The following is a 16417-nucleotide window of genomic DNA, read 5'->3' on the forward strand; positions in this document are numbered from 1 at the left end:
CTGAAATACCTTTCTGTTAAAGCTATGGAGATGGACAATAATAGCTTAAAAAGATTCCTTTAATTCATGACAGAGTATATTGGGAGGAATGGAGTGTTCAAAGTGTGGATTTTTGAGCAAAAGAGAGAGTAATTGTGATACAGTGAGTTGCTGGAACTGGAATAAAAATTGTAAAATAAACCCAAAACTTACTTTCCTTTGAGATCTCACCAACAGACAGAAGACTCTGCATCATTGGATGGCGGAGTGGACTTCGACATTGGTAGCTATAATCCCCTTACTCTCTTTCTTTGTGCTTTGCTTATTCCTCTTTTCCCTCTATCGCATATTAGTGCTGATGAGCACTCAGTAAAGTGTGTTCTGCTGTTTGAGTCCCTGGTTTGCTGATAATCTTTTGTACTCTGCGATCAAATAAAAGAGTCACATCACGAATCCCACCTTGCGGATTGTGACATAAATTGGCATCATGGACCAGGCGGCTCCTCAAGCGGCCGGCCGCTCGGCACGGCGGCAGCGCCTGCGGGGGCTGAGGAGCAGGCCGACGGGGCCGCCGGCGGCTTGAGGCTCGGTCTCCTCCCTTTCCGAAGAAGCTTTCTTGCCGGCGCTCTCTCGGAGGCTTTCGCTCCGACGGCGGCTTCCTTCCCGCTCGCCCCCAGCCGGCCCCACCGAAACCTGCAGGCGGACGGCAGCCCCGCTGACCGAGCCAGCCGGGCAGAAACCGAGGCAGGAGCAGGGCCGCCATCTGCTCGGGCCCAGACGCGGGAGGGAGCGCCGCCGGCTTCAGAGGGCTCCCTCCTTCCCTCTCAGGGAGACGCGAAGGCGGCGAGGCGCTCAGGCCGATAGGGGAGAGCCGCTCGACGTGTCACACGGTGGCCCGCCGGCCGACAGCAGGTCTACCCAGCGGGCGGCCGACAGCAGCCACCAAAGGCCGCTCGCGTGCCACTGGGCTCCACCCCAAAGGCCGCCAACTGCCGAGGGCCGCTGTCCTGGTTTAGGGCAAATTTGGGAGAAAACCTCCAATGGGGCTTCCCCCGGGAAGCAAACCCAGGTGGCCCTTTTCTCCCACGCCTCAACCGGTTCGGAAGAGATTTCTCTGAGAGAAGTGGAAAAATCCTGTTTATTTCACAGGCACAGCTCTACCCAGCACAAGAATGAACGATATCAAATTACAAAACCTCTCGCCATTCAGAAGAGATGACAAACTTCAGAGGGTCTCTTTCCTGTGGGTGTTCGCTCTGTTATCAGTCCCTCTGGCGCTGGAAAATGCCGCTGCCCAGGCTGGGCTCCCGGTAGTCCACGGGTGCAAGCTCCCGGTGCTCCCGAGTCCCCAGTCCAGAGCAGGTTCGATTCGTTTCAGAAAAAGGGAAAGAAAACAGTCCAGGAAGACCTCTCTGCTCTGGCTAGTTGGAAAGCCAAGGCGATCTGTGTCTTGTTGTCTGTCTGTGCTGTAGTCAAAACTCCCGATGTGTGGGGAGCAATTACAGTCTGATAACAGACCCGGTGCTTATTTTCCACTCACTTTTACTCTTAGATGGAATTTTAAGAATACAAAATCTGTGTCTGGGTTAGGTGGACGAATGGGGATACAATTTAACATCATAATCAACCCAGGACACGGGGGGTCCCTCAATTTTTTTTTTCTGGAGGTTCACCCCCTTCCCCAATATTTCCTCCATCCCCCTCCCCCCAAACTGAGGTGAGAAAATGGTTTCTTTAAATTTTTTCTGGCTTTTTTTTTTTTTTTTACCTTCCCCCCCCTTTTTTTTCCTTTTTTCATCTTTTTATTTATTTACACTTAATTTGGGGGGCCAAGGGGCAGGAATTTTGGGGTGGGGTCACCTGGGGGGACAGGAAACAGGGAGACCTCCCTCCCCAAAAAAACGGGAAAAATCCTAAGATTTCTGGTGTTTCTCCCCCCACCCAAGGTATGAAAAAATTTATGTTCTCAGATTTTTGGTGATTTTTGGGGAGAGAGTTGCAATTTTGGTGGAGGTTTTGGGAAGGCTTGCTGGTTTTTGGGGAGTTCTCCCAGGATTTGGGGTGGAATTGGAGAAATTTGGGGGTTCGGGGGGAAATTTGGGGTTTTGGGGCAAAACTCTGAAGGTCCTGGGGGGAATTTTGGGGTTTTAGGGCAAGAATTTAAGGATTTTTTTCTAACATTTGGGTGTTTGGGGAGGAAGTTTGGGGCTTTGGGGAGAACTTTGGGGTTTTTAGGGAGAGGATTTGGGATTTGGAGAAAAAAATTGGGGATTTGGGGGGGAAAATTTGGTGGTTTTGGGGGGAAATTCAGGGGTCCTGGTGGAATTCTGATTTTGGGAAGGGGATTTGGGGAGGATTTTTTGTGTTTTGGGGGAATTTCCATTGATGGGGAGAGGTCCTAATCCCAGTGAGGAGGGGCATTTTGGGGAGGCCTGAATTTGGGGAGGGGTCTCAGGGAGGATTCCCAATTTTGGAGTGAGATTTGGGGGATTTTCCAGCAATGGGGAGGTGTCTTGGGGGTGGGATTTGGGGAGGGGTCTCATCGGGGCACTATCCTAAGCTGGAAGCGGGGGAGATGTTGGGAGTGGAATTTGGGGAGCGTAATAAATGGAAATGATTTGTGCTAACTAAATTGTAACTATTTGGAAAATTATTATTAGAAGCAATCAAGGGAATTGGTGATACAAGGCAGATGTACCCCTTTGCAGATGTTACGTGTTGAAATTAAGGTACAGGATGTAGTTTTGAGGTAAGTGGTGTCCCAAGAAGAAATCAACCTTGAGATGGATAAAGTTGGAACAACTTTAGGCATAAGCCTGAAGATTATGAAGTGTAAGACTAATTAGTGGAACACAATGCTTATTTACATAACACTTAGTACACATGCAAAACCTGTAAGGTTATCCAGAGGACAATGAGGATGAGCGTAAGCCTTCATCCAAAATACCATCGAAAGGAGACTGAAGACCCCCTAGCAACAAGTGAGGCTTGCACCATGAAGAATAGTGATGTAAAATTAAAGAATCAAAAACAGGAGGAGACTTAGGGGAAACATGAATGAATATGTATAAGCATACAGTATATAAGTTTAGTTTGAATTGCTTTGTTTTGGTACGTGAGGCAGGGTGAGAAGCCCTGCCCATACCCCAGTCAGTTTTGCTCATGCTTTAATCATACTCAATTACTAGCAAATTATATTCACACATATATATATATATGAAGATATTCACTAAATTGTACTCTTTTACTGAATTGTTTTCCTTTTATACCAAATTTCTATTCAATCCACTAAATAGTATTATTTTTTATATTGCATCTTTGTATTCAATTCACTAAGTTGTATAATTTTTTCCCTTGTTATTTAATTGCTGTTAATTCAATAGATCTAGTTGTCTGATTTTAATTTCATTTACAACAGCACCAAGAAGAAAAGGGGCTTACTGAGAGCAAGCAAACTTAATCCTCTGCCAGGACACAAATTTAGAGGGCAAAAAATTAAAAACCCCCACAGCATCAGCCCAGCTTCCCAGTGAGAAAGGTTGGAACTCTCTGCCCTCAACACTTCCCCAGCAGGTTTACAAAGGTAACTGGGATCTAAGCTGTGCCCTCTGAATCAACAGAGCCAGCCTCCCTTCAAGCTGAAAAACCACAGCCCCAGTTATAGCCCTGGGTGCCTCCTGTGCCCCAGAGAATGGCCCAGCTCACCCGGCCCAGCCTGGCCCGAGCAGCCCGGACTGGCCTCAAGGGATGGGCTCCACGTGCCCGCTGTGCCCACAGGCCGGGCCCAAGGGCTCACAAGAGGCTTCCTCCCAGCTCTGCAAAACCTTGGCCAAGACTGTCCCCTTTGCTGTGCTGAGAAGAGTAAAAACCCCTCTCAGTTTAACCCCACTGCACTCCTCATGGGGAATCCCTGAACACCTTAGGAGAGAGCCCAAATTTTCCCTGTGTGCCTCATGAGGTGCAGGCCCAGGTGATGCCACTGAAGGAAATGTGCCCTCACAGCCCAGGGACGCTCAGCACGGGCTCCCCCAGCCCCTCGGGGCCCCACCGCTGGTCACGGCAGCCCCTGCCTGGCTCCTGCCTGCCCACACCATGGTCATCCCCGGCTGCTCCTGGACATGGAGCTCAGCCGAGGCTGGTGCCGTGTGGGCTTTGCTGGTGGTACCAGCTGGACACTGGGGTGAGAGCTCCATCTCTTTATTTGAACAAAAATCATGGGCCAACCCCTGCTCTGGTGGACAGGGGCTGCCCAATTTCAGTCCTGGCCAGGGAACAGGGCCAGGGGGCTCAGGGGCAGAGGGTCTCGCTTGGGAGGTGTGCGTCTTGGGATGCCCTCAAGACGGGGATGCAGCTGCAGCACAGCAGATGGGGAGAGATGTGAAGAGCGAGGATAACAGGTCAGCTTCTCAGACACTGGAATCTTTGGCTGCTCTTCTGAAGCTGCAGAGGTGCTCCTGTGGAGAGAGGAGGTGGCTGAGGCCCCCAGCTACCGCTGGCACTCAGGGACCCTCCTGAACAGCAGGGCCCAGAGCGGCCAAGGCTCCCCAGCACGGCTGGAGCTGCTGGCACAGCTTGGCCCAGCTGGACAGCTGCCCCTCAAGGCCCCAAGCAAGCAGGGGATGGCTCTGGGCAGGGTCCCTGGCCAGGAGCGGGCCCCAGAGCACCTCTGCCTTTCAAGGGCAATCTCGTCCCCGCTCTTTCTCCTGCCCACCTTGCTTTGCCTCTGCCTGCTGCTCCTGGGGCTGCTCTTGGCCAGGCAGCCTCAGTGGGAGCCAGCACTGGCTGCAGCCCCAGCGGGCTCCCCAGGACAAGGCCCAGCAATTAAGAGGCCAATGAAAGGCCTGGGCAGCAGCAGAACTCTCAGCAGAGTTATTTGGGCAACCAAGGCCTACCCACAAGTGCACAGCAGCCTCACTGGGAATGTTTCCTGACTATGAGCAGCCTTTCAAGAAGCTGTTTGAGGCCGAGATTGCAAAACACTCACCGTTTTCCCTTCTGGCAATACCAGATTCCGGCACAGCACATCATCAGGAAAACTGCTCCACCAGCCACAATGGCCATTAACTTAATCAAACCATCTGTTCCCTGGTAGAAAACTCTTCTCATGCTTTCCCAGATCTTCTGAGCATGTGCTGTGGTGCCAGCTGCATCTGTGGGAGCAATGGGCAGTGTGAGCCTGTGCTGTGCTCCACTGCTGAGCTGGCAGCACGCTGGATACAGCCAGGACGTTCTCTGTTTCCCCCAGAGCTGGGGCCTGCAGGCACCTTGCCACCCCTTGGCACAAGACTGCTCAACCCCCTGAGCTCGAATGGCACAATTTCTCTGTGCTGTGCTGGTCTTCTCCAGGCAATACTTGTCAAAGACATGGATAAGGATCAGGAAAATGCCCACGGTTTTGGAAATGCTCCAGGGCCACCCCTCTTCCAAACAGACCCTAAACCTGAACTAGCCTGAAACTGGAAATTTTCAGGGGATCTCAAGGTGTGCGTGGCCCATGGTGCAGTTTGAGTTCCCTGTCACCTGATGCCAAATGCTTTCCTGCAGAGGCTGGGGAGAAGCTGCAGCCAGGCCAGGCTGGGAAACAGCCCTGTAGGCCATGAAAGCAGCAGTGGGGCAGTGAGGCTACCATGGATTCCTTCCTGCTGTACCGGGCACACGGCGTGTCCAGATGTGCAGAGAAAGCCCCCGGCTGCTGAGTGTCAGGAGGAGGCTGAGGGACATGGACCCACCATGGCATCCCTCCAGATCATTCAGGATTACGTCCAGGTGTTTGAGTTCCCCCATTGCTACATTACTATCTCCTATAGGTTTGTTCTTCTTTCTCAGGGGACCATTATATAAAGTATTTGCATTTCCCAGGAATGGATCCCACAGAACCAGTGGTCAGCCTGTGGGATCAGCAGGGAGGCACCACACACCCCAGTGATGGGAGCTGGGCTTGCTGGCAGAATTTAGCTCAGGAGCTGGGAAAGTCCTCCCTGCAGACACACCTATAACTCAACAGCCACAGAAGCTTCAGTCATGTCTGCTGATCTGCACAGGCAGCACTGAGCCACAGGAGCAGTGAGAGGATCACGCAGGGTGAGGGCACAACCATGTACGGCTCTGTCCTGGCACCTGCAGCAATGCCACCCTGGCCGACCCTTGGGCTCTGAGCTGGCGGCTCTCCCAGGGGGAAAGGCCTTGACCTACCCTCATAATCTTCCTCATCATCAGGCTCAGTAACTGATATGGATTGGGAATCCGGATCATCTTCATCATCAGGTTCATCTGCAAAGAAAGTCAGGACAGAACAACTCCCGTGACACTGCTGAAGATTCTTCTTCAGGCTGGAGTGGCAGTGAGTACACCTGGGTGACTGCTGCCCTCCAAGGCACTCCCTCCTCTCTGCCTTCCACTCAGGAGCAAGGGCAGGGGGACCACGTGCCTGCAGTGGGCCCACAGTGGGATGGAAGGAGCCCCTTGCATGGCAGTCAGGGGAGAAAGGACTCCCTGGAGCTGCCAGCAGCTCTAAACTGAGCCTCAAGCAGGGCCAGGGCTTGGCAGCTGGAGCAGGAGCATCTCAGGTTCCCTGGGGCCAGAAAGGAGCCACACAAGGCAGAGCCCCAGGGCACAGCCCTGAGCCCAGCCCTTCCCTCTCTGCTCTTCTCTGTGGCTGCACAGAGCACACGGAAGGAGACACTGGCATTACACACAGGAAGAGGATTGACAGCTAAATGCTCCTTCCTCCCACTGACAGCAATGCTGTGGGATCACTCAGGGCTCCAGAAGGGAGCAGGGCAAGGTTTCCAGAATCCATCAACCTTCAGACTCTTGAGGGAAATGGCACATGAGTGAGCTTTTGCCACCTTGACACGGATTGTTCTGTGCGGAAAGGGACATTGAGAACTTGCCTCCAGCATCTGGCAAGGTCTTCAAACCGCCATTTACCAGCACTTCCAAATGCTCCATGTCACCATCCCAATCTAGAAGGGAGCACAGATCAGAACCATTCCATGGTGTGCTGGGATCCCCTTCTGCCTTACGGAACTGGGCACTGCAAGGAGGTCACGTAAGGCCATGGGAGCCAGATGTCAATGGACATGGCCAAAGCTGCAGAGGGGCCTGAGGAAAGCTCTGGACTGGCTCTGGACATTCTCAACACCTTTTCCATGCTCTGTGCAAAATCCCTGAAAGGTAGGCACTGCCAAGGAGCAGAGATTTACAGCTCAAGCCTCAGCAGGGCTCAGGCCCAGAGGCCCAGCAATTACCTCCTGGGACTGTGCCTGGCATGGCCTCCCTTCCTGCAGCAGAGGCTGCCCATGAGCCACTGCTTCCTCCGGGAAATGGCACCTTCAGCACAGCCTTTGGGTTCATCTCTGTAGGAAGGAAAAGCCACAGCTGGATCAGATGGAACCATTCCCCATTGAGGAGGTGGCATGTTCAAGTGGCAATATTTGTTAAAGTCATGGTTAAGGATCAGGAGAAAGGCCAGGTTATTGGGGCTGGCCAGGGCCCTCCCTCCTCCAAACAGCCCCTACACCTGATCTAGCCCAAGACCAGGAAATTGCAAGGGATCTCTGGCTGTGCATGGCCTGTGCTGCAGTTTGGGCTCCCTGTCAGCTGATGCCAAATGCCTTCCTGCAGGGACTGGGGAGAAGCTGCAGCCAGGCCAGGCTGGGAAACAGCCCTGTAGGCCGTGAAAGCAGCAGTGGGACAGCGAGGCTGACATGGATGCCTTCCTGCTGTGCCAGCCATAGCATGTCCAGATGTGAAGAGAAAGCCCCCAGCTGCTGAGTCACAGGAGAAGGCTGAGGGACATGGACTCACTATGGCGTCTCTCCAGTTCACTCAACATCTTATCCATGTGTTTGGATGTCTCCAGCGACTTACTATCCTCTGTAGGTTTGTTCCTCCCTCTCGGAGAACCTTAACAGAAGGTATTTCCATTTCAGATGAATGGATCCCATAGAACCAGGGCTCAAGCCTGGGGGATCAGCAGGGACAAACCACTCACCCCTGTGATGGGAGCTGGGCTTGCGTGCAGCAACCAGAAAAGGAGCTTGAAATGTCCTTGATGCAGACACACCTGTAACTCAACAGCCACAGAAGCTTCTGTCACCTGGTTTGTGACAGGTTGTCAATGATTATTTCTTGTTGGGACAGTGAGAACATACCTGCATGGGGCTCCAGAGGCTTAAAATCTTCATGCAGCCAAGCTGCTGGAGGAGCCTTCCTACCACCCTTGTCTAGAAAGGAGCACAGATCAGAACCATTCCATGGTGTGCTGGGACCCCCTTCTGCCTTAGGAAACTGGGCACTGCAAGGGGGTCGGGGGATGGCCAAGGGAGCCAGATGTCAGTGGACATGGCCAAAGCTGCAGAGGGGCCTGGGGAGCTCTGGACTGGCTCTGGACACTCTCCACCTTCTTTGCAGGCCCTGTGCAATATCTCTGGTGGGGTAGCGGCACCAGCCCAGGGCCCAGGGGCTCTCCCTGCCACAGAGGTAACCATTAAGCCCTGGGCCAAACTGCAGCATTCAGTGCCACAGACATCCCTACCTCCGTCCTGCCCTCTCTCCTGCCCTCCGTCCTTCAGCTGGGACAGCTCCCCCAGCCCAAGGGGACAGAGCCAGGCCCTCTCAGGGCACACTGGAGCTTTACCCTCCCCTCAGCCCTTTCCCCACCATGGGCATTCCTTGAAGCCGCTGCCAGGTTTTGGGATGTGTCTCCCATGGAGGGACCTCAGCAGAACTGCTCAGTAGCCGAGTGCCCTGAGCCTGCTCAGGATAATTCCTCTGCACTGTGCTCACACAGCCAAGCAACAGAGATGGCAGCTCAAGCCTCAGCAGGGCTCAGGCCCAGGGGCACAGCAATTACCTCCTGGGACTGTGCCTGGCATGGCCTCCCTTCCTGCAGCAGAGGCTGCCCATGAGCCACTGCTTCCTCCGGGAAATGGCACCTTCAGCACAGCCTTTGGGTTCATCTCTGGAGAAAAGAAGAGCCACAGCTGGATCAGGTGGGGCTGTTCCCCAACAGGAAGGTGGCATCTTCAAAAGGCAATACTTGTCCAAGTCATGAATAAGGTTCAGGAAGCCATCAAAACTTCGGAGCCAGGACAGGGCCCTCCCTCCTCCAAAGAGCTGCCATTCCACATCTACCCCAAGATGAGGAAATTGCAAGGGATCTCTGGCTGTGCATGGCCTGTGCTGCAGTTTGGGCTCCCTGTCAGCTGATGCCAAATGCCTTCCTGCAGAGGCTGGGGAGAAGCTGTAGCCAGGCCAGGCTGGGAAACAGCCCTGCAGGACATGAAAGCAGCAGGGGGCAGTGAAGCTGCCATGGATCCCTTCCCACTGTGCCAGGCACGGCGTGTCCAGATGTGCAGAGAAAGCCCCTGGCTGCTGAGTCTCAGGAGAAGGCTGAGGGACTTGGACCCACCATAGCGTCTATCCAGTTCACTAAGCATCTTGTCTTCTGTGGCTTTATTCCTCCCTCTAGGAGAACCTTAACAGAAAGTATTTCCATTTCAGATGAATGGATCCCACAGAACCAGGGCTCAAGCCTGTGGGATCAGCAAGGACACACCACTCACCCCTGTGATGGGAGCTGGGCTTGCGTGCAGCAACCAGAAAAGGAGCTTGAAATGTCCTTGATGCAGACACACCTGTAACTCAACAGCCACAGAAGCTTCTGTCACCTGGTTCATGACAGGTGGTCAATGATTATTTCTTGCTGGGACAGTGAGAATATACCTGCATGGGGCTCCAGAGGCAGAAAATCTTCATGAAGCCAAGCTGCTGGAGGAGCCTTCCTACCACCCTCATCTGGAAGGGAGCACAGATCAGAACCATTCCATGGTGTGCTGGGACCCCCTTCTGCCTTAGGAAACTGGGCACTGCAAGGGGGTTGGGAAAGGCCGTGGCAGCCAGATGTCAGTGGACATGGCCAAAGCTGCAGAGGGGCCTGGAGAGCTCTGGGCTGGCTCTGGTCACTCTCCACCTTCTTTGCAGGCCCCATGCAACATCCCTGGTGGGGCAGCGGGACCAGCCCAGGGGCTCTGGGGACTCTCTCCCTCCCACAGAGGAAACCCTCTCTCAAGCCCTGGGGAAAACCATCCCCAATGCTTCCCAGGGAGAAGGAAGTGCTGTCTCAGGAAAGGGAAGCCAGGCCCTGGGCTCACCTGCTCCCTGTGCTTGCCACGGAGCAGCCTGGGCAGCCCTGTCAGGCAGGGCCACTGCCAGGAGGAGCAGGAGGAGGAGGTGCAGAGCAAAGGCCATGGTGCCTTGCCCACTGCCAGTCCTGCAGCTCTTGCTGCCACCACTGTCCTGACACCGCTGTCCCAATGTCAGCACCGCTGCTGCCACAACAGTCGTGGTCAGGGACTGACTGCTCGGTCCTTGTGGTGCTGTGCAACCACGGGGCTCTGGGACCTCTGTGACCTCAGAGCCTGCTGTCACCTCAGCCTGCTGTCACCCCAGAGACTGCTGTGACCTCATGGCCTTGGCTGTACCCCCTGAGTGTTCTCCCATCTGTACTCCAATCTGTACTGGACTGATTGTAAATCTTTGACTTCATCAAAGGGTCATTGCCAAACAAAACCTTGGTTTTGCCTGCTGACATTGCTGGTCATGTTCTGTCCCATGAGATGCTCTTGATGGTTCCCTCTTTTCCTGGGCATGGCACTGGAGGAGGTCCAGGCCCAGGTGATGCCACTGAAGGAAATGTGCCCTCAGCCCAGGGACACTCAACACAGACTCCCCCAGCCCCTCGGGGCCCCGCTGCTGGTCACAGCAGCCCCTGCCTGGCTCCTGCCTGCCCACACCGTGGTCAGCCCCGCCTGCTCCTGGACATGGAGCTCAGCCAGGGCTGGTGCTGTGTGGGCTTTGCTGGTGGTACCAGCCAGACACTGGGGTGACAGCTCCATCTCTTTATTGGAACAGAAGAGCTGTGTCAGGCCCTGCCCTGGCAGGAGGGACCCACCTTCAGTCCAGGCCACAGAGCAGGGCGGGTCCCTTCAGGGACACAGGGCCTTGCTTTGGGTGGTGGCAGCATCTGCACAGCAGCAAGCTGGTAATGCAGCTGTGGCAGGGACATCACGTATGGGCATGGAGATGTGAAATGTGTGGTGCAGGTGTCCCTGACTGAGGTGTTTGGCCTTTCCTGTGAAGCTGCAGAGGGGAACCTGTTGAGAGAGGAGATGGCTGAGGCCCCAGCTGCACCTGGCACACAGGGACCCTCTTGCACACTGGGAGATTCTCATTGTGCTCAAAGTTTCCCTCTGAAGACTAAGAGCTGAATGTGGATGGGCTTAGCAACTGGTCTGCAGCCAAACAATTGAGTTAGCAAAAGAAGAAATTGAGAAAATACAAGTTTATCCATAGCAAGGAAGAAAGCAAGGCCGTTAGCATGGAAACCAATAAAAAGGTGCATAAGGGGTATTTACAGTTGTAATAAATGGAATTGGTTCGTGCTAACTAAATTGTAACTGTTGTTAAAGTTATTATTAGAAACAATCAAGAATCAGTGTTACAAAGCAGATGTACCCCTTTGCAGATGTTACATGTCAAAATTGAGGTACAGGATGTAGTTTAGAAGATAAATGGTGTCTCAAGACCAAAATGGCCTTGAGATGGACCAAAATTAGAAGAAATTTAGGCATTGGGCGTAAGGATTAGTAAATATAAGGCTAATTAGTAGACTAACATAACACAAGGCTTAGTACGCACATACAAACCTGTAAGGTTATCCAAAGGACAATGAGGAAGAAGAGAAGCCTTCACCAAAAGACCACCAAAAGAAGACTGAAGACCTCCTAACAACAAGTGAGGCATGTGCCGTGAAGAAAAGTGACGTATAATCAGAAAAATCGGAAATAGGAGGAAACTTACAGGAAACATTAATGAATAAGTATAAGCATACAGTATATGAGTTTAGCTTGAAGTGCTTTGTTTTGAAGGTGAGGCAGGGTGGGAAGCCTCCATACCCTGGTGGGTTTTGCTTATGCTTTAATCATACTTAATTACTAGTAGATTATATATATAAATTTTATTTTTTATTAAACTGTATTATTTTACTAAACGGCATTCCTTTATACCACATTACTATTCAATGTAGTAAATTGTATTCATTTTTAATTAAACTGCCATTAAGCCAAGGGACCTAGTTGTCAAAATTCTAATTTCATTTATAACAATATTTTAGCAAAGAAAGCTGGTACAACAACATTGGTATTTAAAAAACATGACGCAATATGAGCTATATTAACAAAGAAGGCACCTTACAGTGACAACATTCTACTGTTCAAACTGTAAAACATCTTTGTGTACTGATCAGGAGGTCAGGATTTACTCTTTACAATCCTGATGCTGAATGTCTCCTTAGGCTGTCTGGCCACAGAGTAGAATGAATCCCTTGCAGGCTGCCCCTGTTTGGACAACCTGCTCCTCACCCCGAGCCTCAGCATGTCTGACATGGCCCACCTGGGACAGACATCCCAAAACATTGATAACATTTCTCTTTAGAATTTTTCTTTATCATTAAAATCTAATTAATTAAAAAAATAAAAATTTATTATTTTATAATAATATTGTTCTGTATTTTTAGAACCTAATTTTTATATTTATATGAAAGAATTGATACAATTTTAGCAACTAAAAACATTATCATTCCTTGGTCAAAGTACCACAATTCCCTTCATTAATTAATTGATCACTATTTATCCCTCTTTATGCTAATTTGTCCTACTTTTAGTCCTTTGATCATATTTTTTAATCATTTTCTCAGACAGGGTAAAAGGGACCACTTTGGGGTCCATGGAAACTTTTCTGGGGAACATTTGGAGCAGTTTTGGGTCTGGAGACGGAATTTAGAGAGAACTTGGTGGTCTGGAGGACACTTGGGGGAGCCAGGTGGGCACTTAGGGATTCTGTGGGACAATTCGTGGTCTGGGGGAGCACTTGGGCATCCAGGGGGGCTCTTGGAAGTCAGGGAGGGGAATCTGGGGATACTTCGGGGTCTGGGCGAGCACTTGGGGGGCTGTAACAGGGAATCTATGGGTCGCGGGGGATGATGTGAGTTGTAGGCGCCGGTATAATATGGTTTAATGGGGCCGCGGAGCATCACGGGAGTTATAGGCGCATCTCCAGTGGTTCCGGTGGGGCGTGGGGCATGACGGGAGATGGAGTCCCAGCTGGAATAGCGCTCTATGGGTTCCGCGGAGCATGATGGGAGCTGTAGTCCCGGAAGTGGCTCGGAAGGCACGTTTGGCGGTGTGGGGAAGCACTTGGAGAGCACTTCTGCGTCCGAGCCGTGGCTGCAGGTCCTCGGGGCGAATGTATACGGCTCGGGAGCACTTGGGGGGAACCTGGGGAGGTCTAACTGGGCCCTTTTGGGCAGGGGACACGGCAGGAGGTTTGGGCGCGGAACTGTGTTCTGGGATGATGGGAGATGAATTCCCAGCCGTGTCTGGAAGGGGCATCTGTTGGGTCGGGAGCATTCAGGGATCCAGGGATGCTTTGGAGGGTCCTGAACGGGTGCTGAGTGAACACTTGGGGATCCTGGAGGGTTTGGGGCACACTTATGGGACATATGGGGGGCGATACTGGGGTTCTGGGGAGCGCAGGGCATATTCCCAGTTTCTCCCAGTTCCTTCCAGCATGATCCCATTTGATCTCAACTCTCCCAGTCAGCCTCAGCACGATCCCATTCACTCCCAGTATATCACATTTGCCCCCAACCTGGTCTCAATTGCCCCCTGCAGCCTCCTACTCACTGCCAGTATCTTCCCAGTATGATGCCAGTATGATCTGTCTCCCTCAGTGTGATCGCAGTCTCTCCTGGCATGGTCCCAGCTGCTCCCAGTATCATCCCAGTATGATGTCAGTACACAGCCAGTGCAATCTCAGCCACTGCCAGGACGATCCCAGGATGATCCCAGTACAAATCAGTCCCTGCCAGTGCTGCCACTCCTGGGATCCCCCAGCCCTCTCTGTGTTCCCCCCTCCCGCATCTTCCCAGAGGAGCCTCAAGGGTTGGCAGTCCCCAGCCAGGGTCCCCAGCCAGCCCCAGGTTGGATCTGCAGCCCCCAATTTTCCCAATCTCCCAGCGGGTGGGAGCAGCGGAGAGCCCCACGCTGCCCATCCCGACCTGTCCCGGCTCCATCCCCGCTCCTGCCGTGGGCTGTGAGGGGTTTGGGAATGGGTCACTGAGGTTGTCACTGCTCCTGGGGGAGGAGGGGGAGGGATGGAAGAGGAGGGACAAAGGAAGATCATAGAAAGGAGAAGGAACCACAAATTCACGGGACCCTCAACAGCCTGGAGAGGGGCAGGGGGGAATCCTTGGACCCCCTGCACTCCAAAGCAGAGCATCAGGGGAGAAGGGGCCATGGGAATCCAAAAAGCCCCATCATCCCTAAATGAGGAGATGGAAACAGGGGAAACTTTTTGGATTCCTGGCACTCCCAGTAGCCTGAAAAGGGCAGGGACTGAGCAGACAGGGGAACCTGAGTGCAAGTGTAACCCCCAGCAGCTGAGACAGGGAGGAACCCCTGAACACCAAAGGCAAGAGACCAGAGATGGAGAGCTCCTGGGAGGCAATTTCAGGGCTGAATTTTGGTGTTTGGGAGGTTTTTATGGGCCCCAGATGACCGGTGACTTCTAGAGATGGACTTGGACCGAGAGACATTCAAAGTCAATGTACTCTTCCCCTATTTTACCCATACCAGGATTTCCCAATCCTAAACCTTGTCCGGATGGAGAAGGAGGCTGTGAGAAAGAGGAAGATGCCCCAGGAAACCCAAGTAGGTGAGGAGGAAGTCAGTGCCCCTTTCCCCCTCTCTCCTGCTCCATCTCCCAGCCCAGCATGGCCCCCGGCTGCAGGACAACCCCGCTGCCGACACCGTCCTGCTGGGGACACACTGGGAGGATCTCCTTCCCCTTCCCTCTGGAATGGAGGCAAATCCCATCCTCTCCTTGTCCTTCCTCCCTCAGACAAGGAGCTGAGGATGGAGACCAGAGAGGACAAATCCCTGGGGCAGAACCTCGTGGAAGAGGCCATTTTGAGCAGCTCCACAGTGCAGGAATCCAATGGGGAGGAAAAGCCCTGGAGATCCCGCAGGAGGAGGGGCTCCAAACCCCTTTTCCTCTGAGGAGGAAAGACCCACCCTGTGCAGGGAAGGTGACCAGAGATCCAGCCGGGGCTCTGAGCTGGTGGTCCATGAGCAGCTTCAGGATGGGGAGAAGCCCTATGAGTGCTTGGAGTGTGGGAAGAGCTTCAGCCACAGCAACAGCCTGATCTGCCACCAAATGATCCACACCAGGGAATGGCCCTACAAGTGTGGGAAATGTGGGAAGGGCTTCAGCTGCAACTCCCAGCTCGTCATCCATCAGCACATCCACACTGGGGAGAGGCCCTACGAGTGTGGGGAATGTGGGAAGAGCTTCCGCCAGAGCTTCAGCCTCATTACCCACAAACGCATCCACACTGGGGAACGGCCCTATGAGTGTGGGGAATGTGGGATGACCTTCAGGTGTGGGTCCCAACTGATCATCCACCAGATGATCCACACTGGGGAGAGGCCCTACGAGTGTCCCAAGTGTGGGAAGAGGTTTCAGACCAGCTCCAGTCTCCTCCAGCACCAGCGGATTCACACGGATGAGAGGCCCTTCCGCTGCCCAGAGTGCGGGAAGGGCTTCAAGCAAAGCTCCCACCTCTTCAGGCACTGGCGCATCCACACTGGGGAGAGGCCCTATGAGTGTCCCCAGTGTGGGAAGAGCTTCTCCAAGAGCTGTAGCTTGGCCAGACACCAACTGAGGCACCACTAAGGGAAGCCCTGTGAGTGCCCCGAGTGAAGGAAGAGCTTCATGTGCTGCTCCAGCTCCATCCCCTATGGGAGGCCCCACGCTGGGCAGAGCCCTGATGACCCATGTTTCCCGTGATCTGCATTGGGAAGACAGTGTGTTGGTGGTGATTTTGTTTTGGCTCTAATATTCCTTTGATTCATCTTCATCCCTTTAAAATTTACAAAATTGGAGTAACAATCAACAGATTCATCAAAGGCATCTAAAACCTCACTTTTTACTAGTGCTTCAAGGGAATCTGGGATTCAGGGAGGTACATGGGAGGGTTTTGGGGGTTATTTGGTGTATTTGTCTCCATCTTTTGCCACTCAAGGAGATGAGAGAGTTTGATCTGTCACCTCAAAACCACTCAATGCCCCCCAAAAAATATTCATTCCCACCCACAATTACTGGATTCCACAGGTCCTCAGGGTGTAATGCCTTAAGTTTTAGCTTTCATATTTTTCATATTCTGCGCTGCCTAGGTTTGTAGTTTTGAACTTCATATTAAGTGTTGGTGAGCTCTCTTCACAGAAGAGGTAGACAAAACAATTCCTTTTCTAGCTTGATACTAAGGGCAGTTGTTACAAGTTTCAGGCCCAAAAGCATAAACCAGGGTGGACTG

General features: G+C 52.7%; 2 protein-coding genes across 10 annotated transcripts in view; one reads left to right on the forward strand and one right to left on the reverse strand.

Annotated features, from left to right (window-relative positions):
- Positions 1–16417, forward strand: part of LOC147645908 (uncharacterized) — a 98860-nt gene that overhangs the window by 54681 nt on the left and 27762 nt on the right. Inside the window, exon 4 of the mRNA XM_086874105.1 lies at positions 15243–15650. Coding sequence (XP_086730231.1) covers positions 15243–15650 — 408 coding nt within the window. The remainder of the gene's footprint in view (positions 1–15242; positions 15651–16417) is intronic.
- LOC111944229 (uncharacterized) overlaps positions 4161–16417 on the reverse strand; it is a 34466-nt gene continuing 22209 nt past the window's right edge. The window contains exons 2-14 of one of the 9 annotated variants that reach the window (XM_086874107.1): positions 10137–10310; positions 9709–9780; positions 9549–9620; positions 9395–9460; positions 8837–8944; positions 8136–8207; positions 7976–8047; positions 7852–7887; positions 7230–7337; positions 6873–6944; positions 6172–6249; positions 4964–5129; positions 4161–4433 (exon numbers count right to left, since the gene is read on the reverse strand). In XM_086874107.1, coding sequence (XP_086730233.1) covers positions 4235–4433; positions 4964–5129; positions 6172–6249; positions 6873–6944; positions 7230–7337; positions 7852–7887; positions 7976–8047; positions 8136–8207; positions 8837–8944; positions 9395–9460; positions 9549–9620; positions 9709–9780; positions 10137–10233 — 1218 coding nt within the window. In that variant the 5' untranslated portion in view covers positions 10234–10310 and the 3' untranslated portion in view covers positions 4161–4234. Of the gene's footprint in view, positions 4434–4963; positions 5130–6171; positions 6250–6872; positions 6945–7229; positions 7338–7788; positions 7888–7975; positions 8048–8135; positions 8208–8836; positions 8945–9394; positions 9461–9548; positions 9621–9708; positions 9781–10136; positions 10385–16417 lie in introns of those variants that run through there. The other 8 variants (XM_086874106.1, XM_086874115.1, XM_086874113.1 and 5 more) reach the window with 8 other exon arrangements.

Source organism: Cyanistes caeruleus, unplaced genomic scaffold (genome assembly GCF_971803275.1).
Source record: "Cyanistes caeruleus unplaced genomic scaffold, bCyaCae1.hap1.1 HAP1_SCAFFOLD_144, whole genome shotgun sequence".
Lineage (NCBI taxonomy): Eukaryota > Metazoa > Chordata > Aves > Passeriformes > Paridae > Cyanistes > Cyanistes caeruleus.